Here is a 20,443-nt window from a genome sequence, read left to right as displayed (position 1 = left end):
TGATTGGTCGTCGTCTTTTTTGGGTACGTTGCAGAGGGGCCAAGATTTGTGATCCGTCGCATCTCGTCAAAAGAAGGGGAAAACCTAGATGTTGGATCAGAAAAAAAGGTTTTCTGATCATTGTCTTCATCTCTGTCACCTCACCGCCGGCAAAATCTGAGAAAAGGTGGTTGGAATAGTGGATCTGTCTTTCTTCTTCTTCGTCTCATCATCAATCAGTCAATGTTTCTCGAGAGGTGGATGCTCCCCGTCTCGGATATTGGCGCGGTCACCGGAGGACAGGGGGACTGTTGTGACGAAGGTCCTCCCTATCACAGGCATTGGCCTCAGCGTCGCAACTCTCAGAGACACTATCGCCATGTTGGGAGCCATACTTGGTTGTCTTTTTGTCTTTTTTAATTTTTTTCATTGTTATTCTTAGTATTGGGGTGGTTGTAAGTCACCATCTATTTCTTATACTTACAGGCTTTTGGCCTATTTGTAAAATTTTGTATCTCCTTTTTATCTTTTTATGGAATTTCTTATCATTTTCAAATAATAAAAAATCATCGTTAGGCATAACAGTTAAGATTGTTTTTGTTTGATCGGATTTTGTTTTTTTGGAAATAGTGGTAAGCTTTCATCGATGATGAATTTACAAAGAGAGGGGGAAAAAAATCAACGTACACTACGAGAGGAGCATTGAACTGCTAAATTGGTGGGACTCCTCTCCTTGGCCAAAATTCTGATAATTATTAACAGCTTGCAGCTCATGCAGTCCAGTTATGTTAAGAGATGAACAAATATCCTAGATTTAATCAAATATATGCAAAAACCTCCTTAGAGGCGGAGAAGACCCTTCATCCAGCTGACTGTAATTGCAGAATCACCCTCAATTATGATTGGAGCTGAGAATCTCTGGCTGTACAGCTTGACTCCTTGCTATAGTGTCTTGAATTCCCATTTGAAAAATAAAATTGTGAACTTGAATTCAACTTCGGCTGAATCACTAATTCCAGTAGGGCCCTAGAATGGTAGGAAGAACTTCCCTTCCTTGTTTGAATCTGTTGTAAGTGACTTTATGCAGCTTTCATTTGCTCCTTTTTGTCTCTCTTCTTGTTTCTTAATAATTTATTTTTTCAATGAAAAAAAGGATCTTAATTAATATGTGGGATTTGTGGTTGCAGAGCACAGACACGTCGGTTCTAATAATTTTAATTTACTCAGTAGTCGCAGCCACACAATTTTCACATTGGTAACTGCCTTAATTGTTATTTAAATAGCATGAATTGCTTTTATCTTGATTCTTTAAATGACATTTTTCTTTTGATGCCGGTAGTTTCTAGTGTTAAGTTGCTCGATGTTTTTATTTGTTGAAAATTTCAGATGCTTCTTGCTGTGCATGTTTATTTATTCTTTTGATACTAATGCTTTCCTCATATTCATTGTGAAACAGCTTGAATGTGTTAGGTACATGAGAGATGTCTGTGCTTTATGTGATCATTTCTTTTATCTATCAACTTTTTTATTTTCGTTTTTATGCATTTCTTTGCAAACATCTGCAGTATGCTCTTATTGTATGACGTACTAGTCATTTTACTAAGGAAACAAAGTTATCTACTATGACAGCGAAATCTTTTAGTAATAGTATATATGAAAGATCAATACTTCCGGCATTTGTTTGAAGTGGTAATGGAAAAGAAGGTAATGAGTGAATAAAGGACATTTCGGGGGGGTTAGTGCACAATGTAAGTGCAGGGGGAAAGTGGGTAGGGAAAGTGAGATGGAAAGTAAAGTACTTGTTTGTGTTAGTGTACGCAATGGAAAGTGCAGTGTAAAGTACTTGTTTGTATTAGTGTGCACAATGTAAAGTGTAGTGTAAAGTACTTGTTTGTGTTAGTGTGCACAATAGAAAGTGTGGTGTAAAGTGCAAATAGATTATTTATTAAATAAAATATTTTGACCTATCTGACTTTCAGAAAATTAAATTAATATTAGTTAATAAATAAAATATATTAAATATAATAATTAAACAAATACTTACTTTTATATTATTAAAATTGTAATCAAATTTTAATTTTGTAATATCTAAATATGAAATAATTATACAAACATCGTACTACACAGTGTACTACACATCAACGTAATAATAAAAATAAAAATAATACAAATATAACTCAATCACCTATTTAATATAAAAAAATTACAATTGTACATACAAAAATACAACACAAAAAATATTTGTCAAATTAGGATGGGGAAACAGGGTAGATCTAGGTCCATTTTTTAGCCTTTTTTTTGTCAAATTAGAAGTTGGGGTTTAAGGTTAAAGGTTCGGGGTAGAGTTGAGTTCTTAAAAATATGGCTCAAGGTTAGGTTGAGTGTTTAGAAACTCCACTTGACCCAAACATTAAACAAAGCTAAAATTATTTTAAAAGGAATGAAAGAAAATAAAAATAAATTATTAGTTTTAATTATACTTTATAATTAAAGAATAAAATTGGGAAGTAATTAAATACTAAGTATTGCATAATGAAAAAGTCCAAAATATGAATATAAAATCAAAAATAGAAAAACGAGATTATAAAAAAAATAAAACAGAACATAAATAATAAAAATGGTTATTTAAAAGGAAAAATTAATAATAGTAATTATGGCGTGCGTTGCATTGAGTTACTGTAGCTCGTCTTCCTCACTCAACGAGTGGAACGAATAACGGAGGTTGCAGAGAGGGGAGAGAAGTCGTCGGTGCTGGGGACGGTGAAAGGAAGAGAGTCAAGCACCGGGGAGAGGTTGTAGAGGGGGCGATTGAAATCGCTGACGGTCGCGAGTGAGGGAGGAGCTGGAGAGGTTGCAGAGAGGGGAGAGATGTCGCCGAAGGTCGTCGGTGCTGGGGACGGCAAGAGGAAGGGAGTCGAGCGCCGGAGACAAGTCGCACAGAGGGCGATTGAAATCTCCGAAGGTCGCGAGCGAGCGAGAGAAATTTTTTTTTTCTCCGAAACCCTCGTTCGATAGAGCTTCCTTCCCGACAACCCGAGGCCGATGTAATTGTGGGAGGGAAAGTGAATTCAGAGCTCGACCCCTCTGAATTCACTTTCCCTCCCATTATGCCTAAAACGGGGGAAAGTGAAATGCATTTGTATTTTATTTTCCCCCTGCACTTACGCTGGGCACTAACGGCTTTTGGCTCTTTTTACCCAATGTAAGTGAAATACATTTCACTTACACTGGGCACTAATAGGGCCTTCATGTGTTAATGTTTATAATGTGTGAAATTCTGAAATAGATATCTCAAGCCGAAGAGAAGGAAGGATGAAGAAAACTGGGAGTACTGTTGTTCAGAAAGGCAATGTTGGTCAGTGGCCAAAGTGGATCTCTATCCCTATTTATTCAGAGGAAAAGGAGGCTAGACTAAGTCCAGACAACCTTGATTGCACCCAAAATTTTCCTCCTTTACAAAGTCTCTCTATCTATAATAATACCACGTCATTATATTCACAACAATCATTACCTCTATGTTATCATGTTTTTTTTTAAATGTTGATAATTTTATTTCAAAGAAAGAGAAGATACAACAAGGGAGACCTCTCCTAACAACAAGAGATTGAAGGAAGGGGGAGATAGAGCTAATTTAGCGCACAAATCAGCAGTCGAATTGGCTTATCTAAGTACATGAGACCAAGTACAAGAAATGGTGGATACAATGTCCAAAATATCAAGAAAAATCTCCAATGACGCCATGGGGGGAAAGATGAGGTGGAGCACCATCCGATGACAATCTTGGAGTCTCCCTCTATGATAAGGGGACAATTGAAGCGGTTCTGAAAAATTCGCCAGCCGTGAAGGAGACCAGAAAGTTCAGCAGTGGTTGAGTTAGCAATTCCGAGAGGGCCAGAATAAGAGAGGATGGTAGTGCCCCTTGTATCGAAAATCACCCCACCAAACCCAGCCAAACCCAGGTTTCCAAAGGAGCTACCATCAAAGTTTAGTTTATAATATCCAGAGGGAGGAGGCTCCCAAACAGCAACTCGGCGGGGAGTAATGGGGACAGACATATGAACAATAATCTTCCAATTGGTGCGGACCGGGGCACAAGAGAGGTAGGCAAACTCTTTTCGGGTGTGGATCTAGGTAGATATGAGCCCAGTGGCAGAAGGAAACCTCAGCACCAAAGCGGAAAGTACAGTCAAACCGTCTGGAGTTCCTTTCCTTCTAGAGGCACCAAGGAACGAAAGCAATGTAGGCAGCCAGCAGAAGCTTGCCCAGACTGGGCAGGCGGGTTCCTGAAGAGAAACGACACGTGGTGCTCAGGTCAAGCGGGATGCAGAAGCTGAGTCCCATGCTGTCAATCATGTAGGTCCAAATCTTCCAGGCGAAGTCACAGTGGAGGAGGAGGTGATTCACAGTTTCAACCACTGTCCCGCACTTATAAGGTGATTGCCCGTCTCCTGGCCAACAGTCTCCGAGCGGTGCTTTCGGTTGCCATTCATCAGGAGCAGAGATCTTTCATTAAAGGGAGGAATATTTTGGATTCAACTGTGGCATGTCATGAGCTCCTTCACCACTTCAAGACTTTGAAGGTCTCCGGTTTTTTTCTCAAACTAGATTTTGAGAATGCCATTCGACAGAGTTAATTGGAAGCTTTTGGATATTCTTTTGGAAGAAATGGGATTCGGTGACAAGTGTTGGTTCTAGATTCAAAGTTGCATCTCCTCTGCCAGTTTTCGGTGCTTCTTAATGGAACAGTGTGCCGCTATTTTAAAAGAACTCGGAGCATCCATTAAGGGGACCGCTTGTGCCCCTTGCTCTTCAACATGGTGGCGGAATATCTTTTCTCCTTTATTTATTCAGCCAAGGGTTTAGGGTGGCTCGTCCCCACGGCTGATTTTGAGGCATTTGATATTCCCATTCTTCAGTTTGCAGACGACACCATTTGCTTTGGTGTGGGCAACCATGGATCAGATCAAGAAACTAACGGCTGTTCTTGGCCTATTTGAATTGGCTTCGGGTCAGAATATAAACTGGAAGTTTGAGCTTTTTTATTTAAATAAATAAATATTTAAATATATATATATATATATATATATATATATATATATATATATACATTGATGGTGCAATGCTTAGGATATGGCTAATTTCTTGGGGGCACTCTGGAGAACACGCCAGCTACATACTTGGGTCTTCCTCTTTTAATTCTCAACCCACTACTGCACTTTGGTCCCCCCTTATTAAGAAGTTCGAGAAGAGACTTGCCACTTGGCGGGGCAAGCTCCTATCCAAAGTGGGTCAACTTACCCTATTAAAGTCATGCTTGGCAGGGCTGCCCAATTACCTCATGTCTTTTATTCAGTGTCTGGCCTCAGTGTGCTCAAAGATTTTGTTGGAAGATGGCCCAAGCCCACACGACCAAGGAAGGCCCACATATCCGTGTTGGAAGATGGGTCAAAGCCCATAAGACCAAGGAAGACCCACACATCCAATAGATGTGGAAGATGGGCTCAAGGCCCATTGACCAAGGAGAAGGTCCATACAATGATGGCAGGATGGTAAATAAAGAGTCATCTCATAAAGATGACATTGATGTAGTTAGGTTAAATTCTAGAGGCAAAATTGTAATATTGAAGTTTGATTAATCTATAAATTGATTTTTAGGAGGGAGGGTTAGGACAATAAGTCCATAACCTCTTCTTCCTCCTGTTTTTTTCCCAATGAGTCCCTCTCTCCTTTTCTCCATGAGCTAAATCTATGGAGTCCTGAAAATCAACATGGTATATGAGTGTATCAATTTCTAAGTACCAAAGCGATTTAGGCAATTTTTTTCGTTTAACGTGCACTGTTAACAATCGTATCGTGCGTCGTTAGCGATCATATTGTGCGCCAATCATTTCGAAATTGCTAACATGTGCCAAAACCCCAAAATGAGAGAGAGAGCTCCCCCGACGGTCGTCGTCCCTACAGCCGGCGACCGGACCACTCCCGACGACCACCGCCACTCAGGCAAGGCTACCGCAAGCATTTCCGACACCGGTAGAAGACGCAATGATGCTGCAACAAGAAGAAATGGAAGAAATGTCTCTCCATGGCGAGGAAGAAAAACCCACGAACGGTCGGATCCGTTCCGGCGAATTTTTTGGGGCTCCGACAGAGGACTACGAAGCTTGTTGGACGACGGTCTCTCGCCGAAAGAAGCGAAATAATCTTTTCCGCTTCAGGAACGGAAAATGCAGAGTTACCCTTGCAAGAGTCGTCCGAAAATCTGGTCCGGTGATTCGTATCTCCTTAGCCGACGGATCAAAACTTTCATTCATCCGCGTCCCAGTAGAAGCGATCCACAACTTCAGGCTTCAATTCCAAAGAGCTACCACGGAAACTGAAAAATCCCATGAACTCTGGTCACGGGACTCGATTTTTCTCTTCTCGGTGACTTATGTGGTTGCCAGGAATGTCGGGTCACCCACAGAAGAGGAACCTCCGTTTTGGCCAGATTGTTCATACCCGAGGCCACAAACTTGGGTTTTGGCTGGAATGTGCTAGCCGCTACACTCCAGAGCCTCTCCCCGGCGCTAGATCCAGCAGACGCGCCAATCTCCCCGGTGATGCCAGGGTAAGATTCCCACCTCTCCTCCCCGCAACCCAACGCCACCAAATCACCCCCCTGACATCCCCTCCTGCTCCTAACAGCACTCCCTCCTCCCCGAAAATTCCTGATTTGCCCCAAAACCATACCTCAGTACCCCCTAGTCTCACATAAACATCCAAATCCCACCAAACCTTCTCCATGACGGGTGCAGAATTTTGACTCGCTCCATTCTCGTCCAAACATCCCTCGACGTCATCAAATCAAGCATTCTTCACTGGCTGATTGATGAGCTTCACCTCCCTTACACTCCCAGAATCTCCTATCTCTGTCCCCAAACTTGGCTTGTTCATTTCGGAACCCAGCAAGAGTCTTCTACGGCTCTTGCCCTCATACCCCATACCAACTCAGGCTTCATTGAGGTCTCAGAGTGGCTCCCCTCCAGCCCCCCACACTCCACAAACTTCTCACCCCCCCCCCCCCCCCCGAGAAATCCCCACCCTGAAAATTACCTCTCCGATGCAAAGTCCGGAAGTAGTGAACGCGCTCCCCGTGCTCACAGGCAAAATAATTCTCCCCCTCCCGTTGTCACCTACCAGTGCCGAGGTAGAGGTCAACAAAGATAGCTTCTACAGCGAGGACCTAATGCCACCATTCGATACCCCTGCAACCCAGAGACGGGAGATTTCATCATTCCAGAGCCGGGTGAACGAGCTCAAGTGTTTGTGGCAGCTCTCCAATCAGAACAACACAAATACGACCCAAAAACCTGGACCTAGATAGTAGAACTTACCTAGGTGATGGGCATCGTCTTCACGGAGCCTCTCTCGGGAGATAACCATCCATCTGAGGAGTCAAAGAAGATGAATAATGATCAATGATTATTCTCTCCTGGAATGTTCGTGGAATTGCGTCCTTGCCTTGTCGCGCCTCCATTCGGGACCTTCTTGCCTCTACCAAGGCAAATGTTGTTGTTCTCCAAGAAACCAAGGCGGCTTCTCTTCCCCTTGGATACATCCGCGAGTTGTGGCATCTAAAGGAGCCCGGCTCGGCTTCAGTGGATGCAGTGGGATTGGCTGCCGGTAAACCACTGCTGCGGTCCTGGGCCTCCGAAAAGAATGCCTTTTCCTTGGTTGTGAGAGCCAATGCCCTTACTTAGATAGCCGCTCTCGACTCTAAGGAGGAAGCCAGAGGTCTCTCTTCTCCGGAAGTCTCTCAGAGGTATGCCCTTCAAGGGCAATTGCAGTCCTTTGCCTACAATGAGTTACTGCACTGGAAACAAAGTGCAAGATTCAAATGGCTCTTTGATGGGGATGCTAATACTAAATTCTTCCATGTAGTTGCCTTTGCACGAAAAAGGGCCAATCGCATTGCCATGCTCAGCGTCAACTAGTGAGACCTCCTCGAACCGAGCCCTTATTTCTGTCTCACTAGTGAAATTTTTGGCAAATTTTTACTCTAATCACCAGCTAGTCCGCCCCTTCTTCCAAAGGGTTAATCTCCAGATTATTCCATCAGCTGCAGCTAATCTCGTCGAGCTCCCCTTCTCTAGTCTGGAAATTGAAATTGCAGCCCTTGGTCTTCCTCTGGATCGTGCTCCGGGCCCAGATAGATTCAACGGGGAATTTTATCGCCATTGCTCGCCCTTCATCAGAGACGACATTTCTGGCATGGCCCGTCCACTCCTTTTATCATCATGGCATCAGATATAAGAGTATTGGAGCCTCTTTCATCGCCCTCATCCCTAAAAAAGATGGGACAAAGCTCCCATCCGACTTCTGGCTAATCAGTCTCACCACCTGTGCATATAAGGTGATTGCGCACCTCCTTGCTAGTCAACTCAGGGCAGTCCTCCCTATTGCCATTCACCATGGCCAAAGTGTTTTTATTAAGGGAAGAAACATTCTTGATTCAGCCATGGCATATCATGAACTTAGTCATCATTTCAAGGTCCACAAACTCCCAAGATTCATCCTCAAGCTTGACTTCGAAAAGGCATTTGACAGAGTTAACTGGAAAGTCTTTGGACACCCTCCTAGGGAAGATGGGATTCTGGGAAAAATGGCGCTTCTAGATCCAAAGTTGCATCTCCTCTGCAAGCAACTCCGTCCTTCTCAACGGAACAGTTTGTGGGTATTTTAAGGGAACCATAGGAATCAGTTTGGTAGCAGAATATCTATCCTCTTTGATCTACTCGGCCAAGAACATGGGATGACTCCTCCCCACGACAGATTGCACGGACTTTGATATTCCGATTCTCCAGTTTGCAGATGATACTATTTGCTTCAAGGTTGGTACTATGGATCAGATAAAAAAATTGTGTGTCATGCTGGGATTATTTGAATTGGCTTCCGGTCAGAACATAAACTGGGGAAAAACCACTTTTCTTGGCTACCACATTGATCCAGCTGGGCTTTGGGATATGGCGGACTACTTGGGATGCTCTGTGGGAAATATGCAGGCTACATATCTTGGGCTCCCACTTTTTGATTCTCGGCCTTCGACGTCACTATGGTCGCCCCTCATTGAGAAATTTAAAAGAGGGTAGCCATTTGGAGGGGTAAACTCTTATCAATAGCGGGGCGTCTCACTCTCCTCAAGTCTTGTCTGGCTGGGCTACCAAATTATCTGTTATCATTCATACACTGTCCGGCCTTCGTTTGCTCCAAAATTGATGCCATCCGTCGGCGATTTGTCATTGGCCTCATCTCATGTCATTGGTCTCATCTCGAGTTGGCTTCATACAAGGAAGGATTTTGCCACTCTATTGGGGGTTTCCCTGCGGGAAAATTGGAATTTGATCGCTCACATGTCTGGCCCCAGCAGAACTCCAAGTTTGGCCATCTGGGATCCTCTCCCTTGCGACTGCATTAAACTGAATTTTGATGGTAGTGTTATTGCATGTTCTGGGCCGATTGGAGCAGGTGGTGTGTTCAGAGGTCACAATGGAGACCCTATTCTTTCTTATGCTGGTCTGGTGGGCATTGCCGATTCTAATACTGCTGAAGTTAGTACTTTGTTGTTCGGCCTCCAAATCTTCAAGGATCGTCTCCATGGCAGGTTAATCATTGAAGGCGACTCGAAGACAGTTATTAGTTGGTGTTCCAAAGACAGCTTCCCCCCTTGGTGCCACTGGCCCATCACTGATAGTATAGCTGACATTGTATCTTTTACTCAGTTGTAATTGGAATCTCATTCCTAGATCTGCCAACACTTTGGCTGATAAATTGGCAAAATTCAGAATCTCTCATTGTTTGGAAAGGCTTCCCTCCTTTGTAAATTGCTCTTTTGAGCTTTTGTCTTAATAAAAATCAGCAACATTTCAAAAAAAAAATAAAAAAAAATCAACATGGTATCAGAGCTTTGATTTTCAGGATTCGTAGTTATGGTTTGTTTTTAGAATTACAAATATTTTTTTGTCTCGTTGTTTTCTTCGCCAAACTATATAACCTTTGATTTTTCAAGTAAAGGTTCAATTTTTATTCTGAAACTTTTGCCTGTCAGCTTTGCTCGATAATCCATTGAAAAAACATAAAGCACGTCTCCTTCATCGGAAAATTTTGCCTGTAAAGCAGCAGCTGGATCCGTCCATGATATATTCCTCCTTCCAACTCACTATCACGAGGGCCCCTGATAGCTGATAGTAAATTGCCACTTGAATTCCGCTTCTCCGCTGGATGAAAGCCAGCCCGGTATTGCCCTCTGTCTAGTGGACGTGTTCTGCTCCATCCAGCCTGGTATTGCTCTCTATTCTCAACTCTCAGCTCTCTGCTCAATCAAGGAACCTTGTTGTTTTGGATGTTTTCTTATTGCTGTTGTGTTAGACTCTCTAGCCATGGATCGAGTCACCCGGCGATCTCCTCTAGCTTCCAGATTGAATGACGAAGAAGGGAGGGATTTGGGGTACCTGGAACGCCCAATGGTGAATGACGTGAGCCTTGAAAGGAGCTCCAACCTTAGGCCTCTTTAGAGAGAGAACCTGATCTCATTTAGACTAATGATCAATACTTGTCTCTATTCCCTCACTTGACGCCCTAAATAGGTCAAGGAAAACATCAAAGGTTCTATAATTACAATTAGACCCTTATGGAACTTCAAATTACAATTAAACCCCTAAGGTACTGAAATACAAGTTTACTCCATCTCTTCTCTTCTCCGGTTAGCCACTCTTGATGCTATGGAGTCCATAACATCACCCCCCTCCTGAAGAAAGAGCTTGTCCTCAAGCTCGAAAGTGGGAAATAGAGTCTGGAAGGACTCGAGTGTCTCCCAAGAGGCTTCTATCAATTCTTTGTCAGTCCACCGAACCAGCACTTCCCAAGCGTTGTTCACTCGCCTGGCTTGAAGGATCTGAGCGGGCGTGGGCATGGACCTGCCATCTTTGAGAGGAGGCAAAGGGGTATGCAGCAGTGGTGAGTCTCCCTTGAACGGCTTGAGAAGGGAGACATGGAAGACGTCATGGAGCTTGGCGTCTGGTGGTAGTTTCAAACGATACGCCACAGTCCCAATACGTTGCACGATCTGGAATGGCCCATAAAATTTTGGAGAGAGCTTATGGCGTTTGATGGCTGCAAGAGATAGTTGGCGGTATGGCTGAAGTTTGAGCCAAACAAATTCTCCAGGTGCAAAGGAAAGGGGACGATGTCCTTTGTCATAAGTATGCTTCATAGTTGCTTGTGAACGTTGTAACTGTAAGCGGACTTGAGCAAGCATTGCATCTCTGTCGGCTAATGCTTGGTCCAATGCCGCTACCCGAGAAGACCCCGGTTCATAAGAAAGTAGGCGCGGAGGGTCGCGTCCATAAACAACTCGAAAAGGGGTAGTACCCAGTGCGGTGTGGTATGAGGTATTATAACAATACTCTGCCCATGCTAACCAACGAACCCACTGTCGGGGCGTGTCCCCCACAAAGCACCTTAAATACATCGCCAATGTGCGGTTAATCACCTCTGTCTGGCCGTCTGTTTGAGGGTGGTATGTTGAAGAAAAAGCTAACTTAGAGCCATGGAGTTTAAATAGTTCCCCCCAGAATTTGCTGGTGAAGATAGCATCACGGTCGCTGGTGATGGTCTCCGAAAGGCCACGGAGAGGGACAATATTATCTATGAAGAGTTGAGCGACTTGTGTTGCTGTATACGAATGGCTGAGGGCCATAAAGTGGGCATATTTCAAGAACCGGTCTACCACAACAAGAATAACAGATTTCCCTGCAGAAGGAGGAAGACCATCGATAAAATCCATTGAGAGATCTGCCCATACCTGTGAAGGAAGTTGAAGTGGCTGGAGCAAGCCGGCGGGTTGTAAGGATTCAGACTTATTCCTCTGACAGATCTGGCACGCTGCAACATACTCAGCAATGACCCGCTTCATACCTCTCCAATAAAACTCCCGACTGAGGCGGAAGTATGTTTTCTGCTGGCCATCATGTGTACTATCATGAAAGGAGGCAGTAATGGCAGGAAGGAGTACCGACGAAGGATGAAGATATATGCGTCCTTTATATAGAATGAGACCGTCCTGTAGTGTCCAGTTCTTGTCCTTTGAATGGTTTTCGATTTGAGCTTGTAAATCAAGGAGATCTGGATGATGGCTAGTATCCTTACGGATTGTGTCCAGCAAAGGGGACTTGGGGTGGCTCAATGCGTGCAAGTGTGAATCCTCTAGTTCTCGGCGGGACAAAGCGTCTGCTGCCCTGTTGAGATAACCCGGTTTGTATTCCACCTGAAAATCGAATCCCATTAATTTGCTGAGCCAATGTTGTTGTGGGGATGTAGTAAGGCGCTGCTCCAATAAGTATTTGAGGCTACAGTGGTCTGTCCGGATCACACAAGGTCTTCCCCACAGATACGGCCTCCAATGCTGCACGGCTTTGGCCAAACCGATGAGTTCCCTTTCATACGTGGCTAATTTGTGATGGTGAGGCGCGAGATGGCGACTGAAATAGGCAATGGGATGACCCTGTTGCTGCAAGACAGCACCTATCCCTCCCCCGGATGCATCGCATTCTATGATGAAATTTTCGGCAAAGTTGGGTAATTGGAGAACTGGTGCTGACGCTAATGCCTGTTTTAAGTTGTTAAACGAGGAGTCTGCCAACTGAGACCACTGAAAGGCATGCTTCTTCAGTAAATTGTGCAATGGCGCTGCCAGGTGACCATATTCTTTGATAAATTTTCTATAATACCCTGCGAGACCAAGGAACCCTTTCAAAGCTGTAACGGAGTGAGGTGTGGGCCAATCCATAATCGATTGTATCTTGCTGAAGTCTGGTTTCACCCCAGAGGCCGAGATCACATGCCCCAAATAAGCTACTTCGGATGTGGCAAAGTCACATTTGGCACGGTTGAGAAATAAATGGTGTGCTCGGAGAATTGTGAAAACCTGTCGCAATTGATGCAAGTGTGCTGCCCAAAGTTTTGCTATAGACCAGTATATCGTCAAAAAAAACTAAGACATGCTTCCGTAAGAAAGGGCGAAATACCTGGTTCATAAGTGCTTGAAAGATGGACGGGGCATTGGATAGCCCAAATGGCATCACCAAGAATTCGTAGTGACCATGGTGGGTGCGGAAGGCATTTTTTTCGATATCCTCTGAATAAACCCGAATCTGGTGGTAGCCAGATTTCAAGTCCAACTTTGTAAATAATTGAGAGCCATGTAGCTCATCCAATAATTCATCGACCATTGGAATTGGAAATTTATCTTTGATGGTGCGAGCATTGAGTTCACGGTAATCCACACAAAAACGCCAAGATTTATCTGATTTCTTTACCAGCAATACCGGGGATGAAAAAGGAAAATGACTAGGCTGAATAATACCTTGTTGTAGCATTTGTTGACATTGTCGTTCTATCTCATCTTTTTGCACATGGGGATAGCGGTAGGGGCGCACTACCACTGGTTCGGTGCCCATCTTCAAACGAATTCTGTGATCACACTCTCGTATAGGAGGAAGGTCGGCAGGTGCCTAAAATAAATCAGCATATTCGGCCAACAACGAAGCTAAGTTATCCCCTTGGGAAGGATCCAACGAAAGTGTTTGGAGGCTACATGGCCTCTGTGCGCTATTGCCCTGAAGGGTGATCGGATGGGTGTCCTGGTTAAAACTCATGGTCAGGGATTGGAAATCCCATAAAATCGGTCCCAATTGCTGTAGCCATTTAATGCCCAAAACGAGGTCAAACCCAGCCAGCGGTATGACCAAAAAATCTGCTACAAAGGAGTGACCTTCAATAGTAAAGGGCACGGCTGAACCGAAACCCACAGTGGTGACCTTGTCACCATTAGCCACTGAGACTGATATTCCTGATTTCTGCTGTAGTGACAACCCCAACTGTTGTGCTGCCTGGCTGCTTATAAAATTATGTGTGCTGCCTGAGTCCACGAGTGCGAGCAGGAGATGATGGTTCATGGTGGCATGGACCTGCATGGTATTGGTGATCTGCAGGCCTGTCATGGCATGGAGGGAGATTTCTGGTGTTTCCTCCTCGGTTTGGTCCATATCCTCCTGAAAGTCATCCTCTGAGGGGTCTTCTATTTCTACCCAAAATAGTCTTTTGCATAGATGGCCCTTGACGAATTTTTCATCACAATTGAAACATAGGCCCTGAGCCCTTCTCTGATCAATTTCTGCTTTTGTCAGACGTTTGATAAATCCCGGTGGAGGTGTAAAGGCTGGTGGTGGTGGTGGTGATGGGTGGTTGGGAGGAGGCCTGGGGTGAGTGGAATAAGGACTAGGGGGCTGTGGGCGAGGTTGCCAAGGGGGACGTTTGTTTAAGGACTCACGGAAGAGGCGTTGTTTGGTGTCCAATGCTCTTGCCAAATTCATGGTGTGGGCTAGGGAGGTGGGGGCTTCCAATTCCACTTCTAGGCGAAGGGGTTCTACCAGGCCAGCCGTGAACAAATTGACATAAAGTTCAGGTCGAACCAAATGACTTGCACGAGCAAGTTTTTCTTGGAACAATTTCTGATATTGTTCTATAGTGCCAAGCTGTTTTAGATTGACCAAATCCTCAACCGGGTTGTTGCGAAGCGGAGGACCAAACCGTAGCATACAATTTTCTTTGAAAAATTCCCAATATTAGACCACAAACTCGTTTTTGAATTGATGAAACCACATAAGCGCTTCATCGAGCATGTGGAAGGCGGCTAATTGAACCTTGCCTTCGGGCAGAGTTCCTTGATTGGAAAATAAATGATCACAATTGTGCAACCACATTAAAGGGTCTGAGGACCCAGACCCATCATACGTTGGAAAATCAAGCTTTGTGTACCTTGGCACGGTAGGGGGTGCTGGATTGAGGCCCCCACGAGGTGGAGGTGTTTGGCGCAGGGGAGGAGGTGGAGGTGTTTGGCGCAGGGGAGGAGGTGGAGGCGTTGGATGAGGGTTGAGAGGATCTGCTGGACGTGAGGAGGATGCCATCTGGACTGAAAGCTGGGTGAAGCCTTCCTCCATGCGTGACAGGAACATCTAGAATTTTCCCTCCAGGCCATTGATTTGAGATTGTAGATCAGCATGGTTTTCTTCCACAAAATTTCGAATTTCTGCAGGGGAAGAGGAATCACCAAGGGTGGTCCTGTCTGATACCACGATGTTAGGCTCTCTAGCCATGGATCGAGTCACCCGGCGATCTCCTCTAGCTTCTAGATTGAATGACGAAGAAGGGAGGGATTTGGGGTACCTGGAACGCCCAATGGTGAATGACGTGAGCCTTGAAAGGAGCTCCAACCTTAGGCCTCTTTAGAGAGAGAACTTGATCTCATTTAGACTAATGATCAATACTTGTCTCTATTCCCTCACTTGACGCCCTAAATAGGTCAAGGAAAACATCAAAGGTTCTATAATTACAATTAGACCCTTATGGAACTTCAAATTACAATTAAACCCCTAAGGTACTGAAATACAAGTTTACTCCATCTCTTCTCTTCTCCGGTTAGCCACTCTTGATGCTATGGAGTCCATAACATGTTGTCTCTACTGTGTTGCATCTTCTAGAACATCGCTTATTGCTGCAATTGCCGTCGAATTTGTTTTTAGCTGAAAGTTGTGATTATTGTTGTCTATCCTTTTTCATATGTTATTTGATTGATCACGTGAGCTTAATCTGGCGGTCCAACAAGTCCAGATTTCCATTATCATCCTTGAAAGATTGTTTCTGTTGTTGATTTATTTCTGGAAGTTAAGGAATAGTCCCACATGGATTAGTGAGATCAAAGATCTTGAGTTTATTAGTTGGGGAAGAGGTTTCTAAGGTGACTAGTCATTTTGGGATAGGCCTTGGAACCAATTTAACATGGTATCAAAGCAACTATATGTGGGCTTCTAGCCAAATTATCCATGTGCCTACACGTGAGGGCGTCCACCCAAATTATCCACGTGCCTACACATGAGGGGGAGTGTTAAGGAATAGTCTCACATGGATTAGTGAGATCAAAGATCATGAGTTTATTAGTTGGGGAAGAGGTTTCCTAAGGTGACTAGTCATTTTGGGATAGGCCTTGAACCCAATTTCACACTGGAAGTGGGACTAAGTCTCGGCTTGACGCTGTTGCTTTGTATCTTGCCGACATTGCAGCTTTCCGCTGCTGTTTAGAAGGTTACAGAATTTCATATTGAATTTCTAGCTAATTATTGAAAGAGACTCAAAGACTGTCATCAGTTGGTGTTCAAAAGATAGCTCCCCCCCCCTTGGCGCCACTAGCCTATCACTGATTGTATTGCTGACATTGTGTCAACTATTCATTGAATTGGAATCTCATTCCTAGATTAGCCAACTCTTTGGCTGATAAATTGGCAAAATTTGGAACTTCCCAGCAATCTCTTATTGTTTGGGAAGGCTTCACCCCTTTGTAACTTGCTCTCTTGAGCTTTTGCCTTAATAAAATTCAGCATCATTTAAAAAAATATTGAATTTCTGGCGTGATTGGCGTTTGGCGATGCTGCTATGTCTAGGTGATTAGCGTCAATAGCAGGATACAGCAGTTGTAACTTGCTCTTATGAGCATGTTAATATAACACAACACTATTTCAAAAAAAAAAAAAAAAACTGAACAAGAAGACAATTTATCCTTGGAGGGATCTAAGATATGTGCAAAACAAACACACCCAAACACACTAGGTGATATAGGGAAAAAGGTGCAGTGGGTAACAAAATCTAAATGGGAATCTTGCCATCAAGAGCAGAAGACGACATTCTATATATCATAAAACATGCAGTAAGAATAGTATCACCTCAATATGGCTTAGGTACATTCATTTGAATTAACATAGTGCGAGATACCTCAAGTTAATGACGATTCTTGTGTTGAACAATTCCATTTTATTGTGGAGTGAATACACAAGAAATTTGATGAATAATTCCTTGTGACTAACATTTCTTGTACTTGGTCTCATGTACTTAAATCAGCCAATTCGGCTGCTGATTTGTGTGCTAAACTTGTGCATCCCCCCCCCCCCCCCCCCTCTTCAATTCTCTTGTTGTTAGGGGAGGTTGCAGACTGATTCTTTATTTCATTATAAAATAGTTGAAATATATCAAGGGCTTCAGATTTTTTCTCACATGAGATAAATCCAAGTACGTCTACTAAAATCATCAATAAACGAAATAAAATACTTATGACCAAACTGACTAGTCACAGGACAAGGACCCCATACATTTGAGTGGACAAGCTCAAACAGTTTACTTGTCTTATGAGATGAAACAGGAAAGGAACTCCAGTGATGCTTGCCCAGTTGACATGTCTCACATTGAAAGGTAATACTAGATGGAAAGTCTAGAACTACTTGAATCAGTTTTGCTAGTGATGGATGACCAAGTTTGAAATGCCACTGAAAAGGTGAATCAGTTGTGTGTAGTGCATGCAAAGTACTATTTAGGTTGTGGCTATCCAGATAGTATACCCCCTCTCTCACGAGCGGATCTAACCATCTTCCTCGTCACAAGATCCTGTGGGAGGAGTCGTATGAGCCAAGGATGTAGAAGGAATAGATATCTATGCCATATGCTATAAATTTGTTGATGCTGCTGGATTAATTGTTGTAATTCATCTGGAGCACAAGTGGGATTGATGTTGTAGTTTCAAACCCTAGGGTTGTACTCTCGTGTGTAATGGTGTTTGCCCATGCAGGTTTACCAAACTTTATCCAACATCTATCTGAGTAATGATTTGTGTATCCGCAGTGAACATGCTAGCACTCAGATTTGCCATCTCCTCGGCCTCGTCCTTGTCCTCATCCTCTGCCTCTACCAGTCCCTATGTCCTCTGGATGTCTCAGTGGAACCAGATGTTGTAGCTGATGTATTAAGGGCAGTAGCTTCACCCACTTTGGTATCTTTTCCAGCTTTAGACACAACGGTCTTTTCAGCTTTTATCTATTAAAGGTCATAGAGAGGTTAGGTACTTCATTAGAGGCTAGAACTTGTGCCCTAATGCTGTCAAATTCAGCACCCAAAACATCTAGATATTTTGCCACTAGGAGCTTGTTGAATAAATGGAAAAGAGAAATACTTCATTGACTTGTTATAATCAGAGTACATGAATCTCTATTTATAACAGAGGAAGGTAGTAGAGTCCAACTACAATAAAACTACCATTGTCCCAATTACTCCCAAACGCAACACTTAAAGATAAGTCCTAGCATAATTAAATAACTTAATATAGATAAAAGACAAACATAACTCAAATTAAAACTCTTCTTGGACATGACCATAAGATAAAGATGCTTTTGTCAGTCCTTCTTGATCTTCCAACTTATGTGATAAAGATGCCAGCTCGTGGTATTCATGGTGGGTCCTACTATTTATGGACTTGGGCCCATCTTATAATACTCTTAGATATGTGGGCCTTCCTTGGTCGTGTGGGTTTGGGCCCTATCTTCCAACAGAGCTGAATTTGCTGTTTTCTGATTCCCCATTCATCCGTAGTGAATGGACGAAAGACATTGATCTCCTGTCAAATACTTAGAAAAGAACCATAATGTTTTGTCATAGGCCTATTACCCATTTTTAAGCCGAAGAAATTTGTATATTGCTCGTAAACCCTGGAAGATTGCTCGCTTGTCCTTAAAGAGCTTCCATAGATAGCCACATAGCTTTGGTAGTTTCAAAGTTCATAACCTGATTTTTGATAGTATATTCCATGTTGTTAACAATCCAAGTTATCACTTGACTCTCTTCAACCTCCCAATCATCATCTTGAGGGACAAGAGGGTCATCCCTAATAAATTTCAGTTTTTTCTTACTCTTTAAGTACATTCTAACAGATCTAGACCAAGTAAGGTTATTATTACCATTCAACTTTTCAGAGGTGATAGTGATAATATCTTTACCGTTCGGATTATATGATTCTTTAGATGGAGAGTAAACCTCACTAGAATCAGCTATATCAGATATATAAGAATACCAAACAGATCAAATAAAACTTCCAAAATTTCCAAATTAACCAGCTTAAGTGAGCACCACCACATGAAATTACGGTTAGGGCAGATAAATGATGTGCGTAGGTCAGAAAATCCAGAAATTCAATGCAAGGATCACGTTCCAGAAGATACAGTGCAAAAAAAGCAACACTGGGGCTGACATCAGCAGATGTCGAAGTTGATGTCAGCACTGAGAGGTCTGAGAGTTGGTACGCATCCTAAGATCAGCATAAAAAAATCTCTTTTGGGCAGTTTAAAACATCAGGATCTGTTTTTAGAACAGTAGAACTGATAAACCTAGGGTGATGGCAGAGAGAAAAGGAAAAAATATGGATTTTTACTAACTAGTAGCTGAAAACTGGATAAAGATCCTTCCTTTATGTAGACATCTGCTTCAAAAGGATGAAAAACTTGACAAAAAGTCTTCCCAAATGTGATCTACTGCCCTGATACCATGAAAAAGCAATGAAGAGAGAGTTGAAGACAGAATGAGAGGGAGAGGTGGATGGCAGCCATAGTGACAAGGGTGTAGACAGAATTGGTAGGTTTGTCAGCTGGGAACCCAAGAGTTGTAGAGTGGCTCAGGTACGACAGGTTTGAATTTGAAGTGGAGTGTGGCAGAGAGGTTGATGAGTTCGAGGTGGCATCGAGGTGCTGGGCTGGTTGGGTCGACTCAGTCGAGCAATGACTCGGTCGATGCTGGTTGTCGGAATCGGCGGGGACGAACTTCCCTCCTTATAAGAGGAAACACCAAAGAGTTGGCAGTGGACATGTTGTCAAAGCAGATCTTGATCTAAAAGAAATTTGTCCTCACGATGATTTTGGAGAAAGAAGGGCCCTCTCAGTGTAGTGGCGAGGCAATAAAAAGCATGGCTACGTCAAGTCTGGCTTTACTGGCAGTGTTGTCCGCCAGCTTGATCAACTTGGCGAAGGATCCGACAATACGGCTGAAGGTGTCCTCCGACCAAAGCTCCGTAGGCAAACCCCAAATTGAGATCCACTATCCGAAGGAACTGTTGGAGGGAGTGGCAAGCCATTCCGATATGGAAGCAAGGCCAGCATGGTCGCTCGGGGAAAGACGGAGGGCAGCAGCTTTGTCCTCGGAGGATTGGAAGAGGTTGTGTCATCGGAGGGAGCCCAACAGGGAAACAGTCAGCCAGTAATCAAGCCTGAGCAATTCCTTGAACCAAGAAGCAATAGTATCTCGATCCCAGCCAGACAAGAGGACCTCAGCGACCACCGCCAGATGGAGGCGCAAAGAGATGGTGTATTGGGACAGTTCAGAAAAAGCAACGGGCAATGTAATTATGGCTTAGAGAGGGGGGTCGGTAAGGAAGGAGCTTACCTTGGATGATTTGTTTTTCGCCTCAAGGTCTTCAACTGAAACTACTGATGCAAAATCATATGCTGGCCGGTCCGGTTAAATCCAATTTGATCTGTCTTAGTCTATACTTATATGGGTAGTG

General features: G+C 43.6%; 1 protein-coding gene across 1 annotated transcript in view; it reads left to right on the top strand.

Moving 5' to 3' along the window:
- The window catches only part of LOC137945169 (kinesin-like protein KIN-7E, chloroplastic), a 92,099-nt gene that overhangs the window by 49,338 nt on the left and 22,318 nt on the right, over positions 1-20,443 (top strand). Inside the window, exon 9 of the mRNA XM_068790941.1 lies at positions 1,167-1,234. Within this exon, the coding sequence (XP_068647042.1) occupies positions 1,167-1,234 (68 nt within the window). The remainder of the gene's footprint in view (positions 1-1,166; positions 1,235-20,443) is intronic.

Source organism: Aristolochia californica, unplaced genomic scaffold (assembly GCF_029961685.1).
Source record: "Aristolochia californica isolate CCGP_79_NKW_82.1479 unplaced genomic scaffold, dmAriCali1.0.hap1 SCAF_12, whole genome shotgun sequence".
Taxonomy (NCBI): domain Eukaryota; kingdom Viridiplantae; phylum Streptophyta; class Magnoliopsida; order Piperales; family Aristolochiaceae; genus Aristolochia; species Aristolochia californica.
This window is presented reverse-complemented; position numbering and strand designations above follow the sequence as displayed.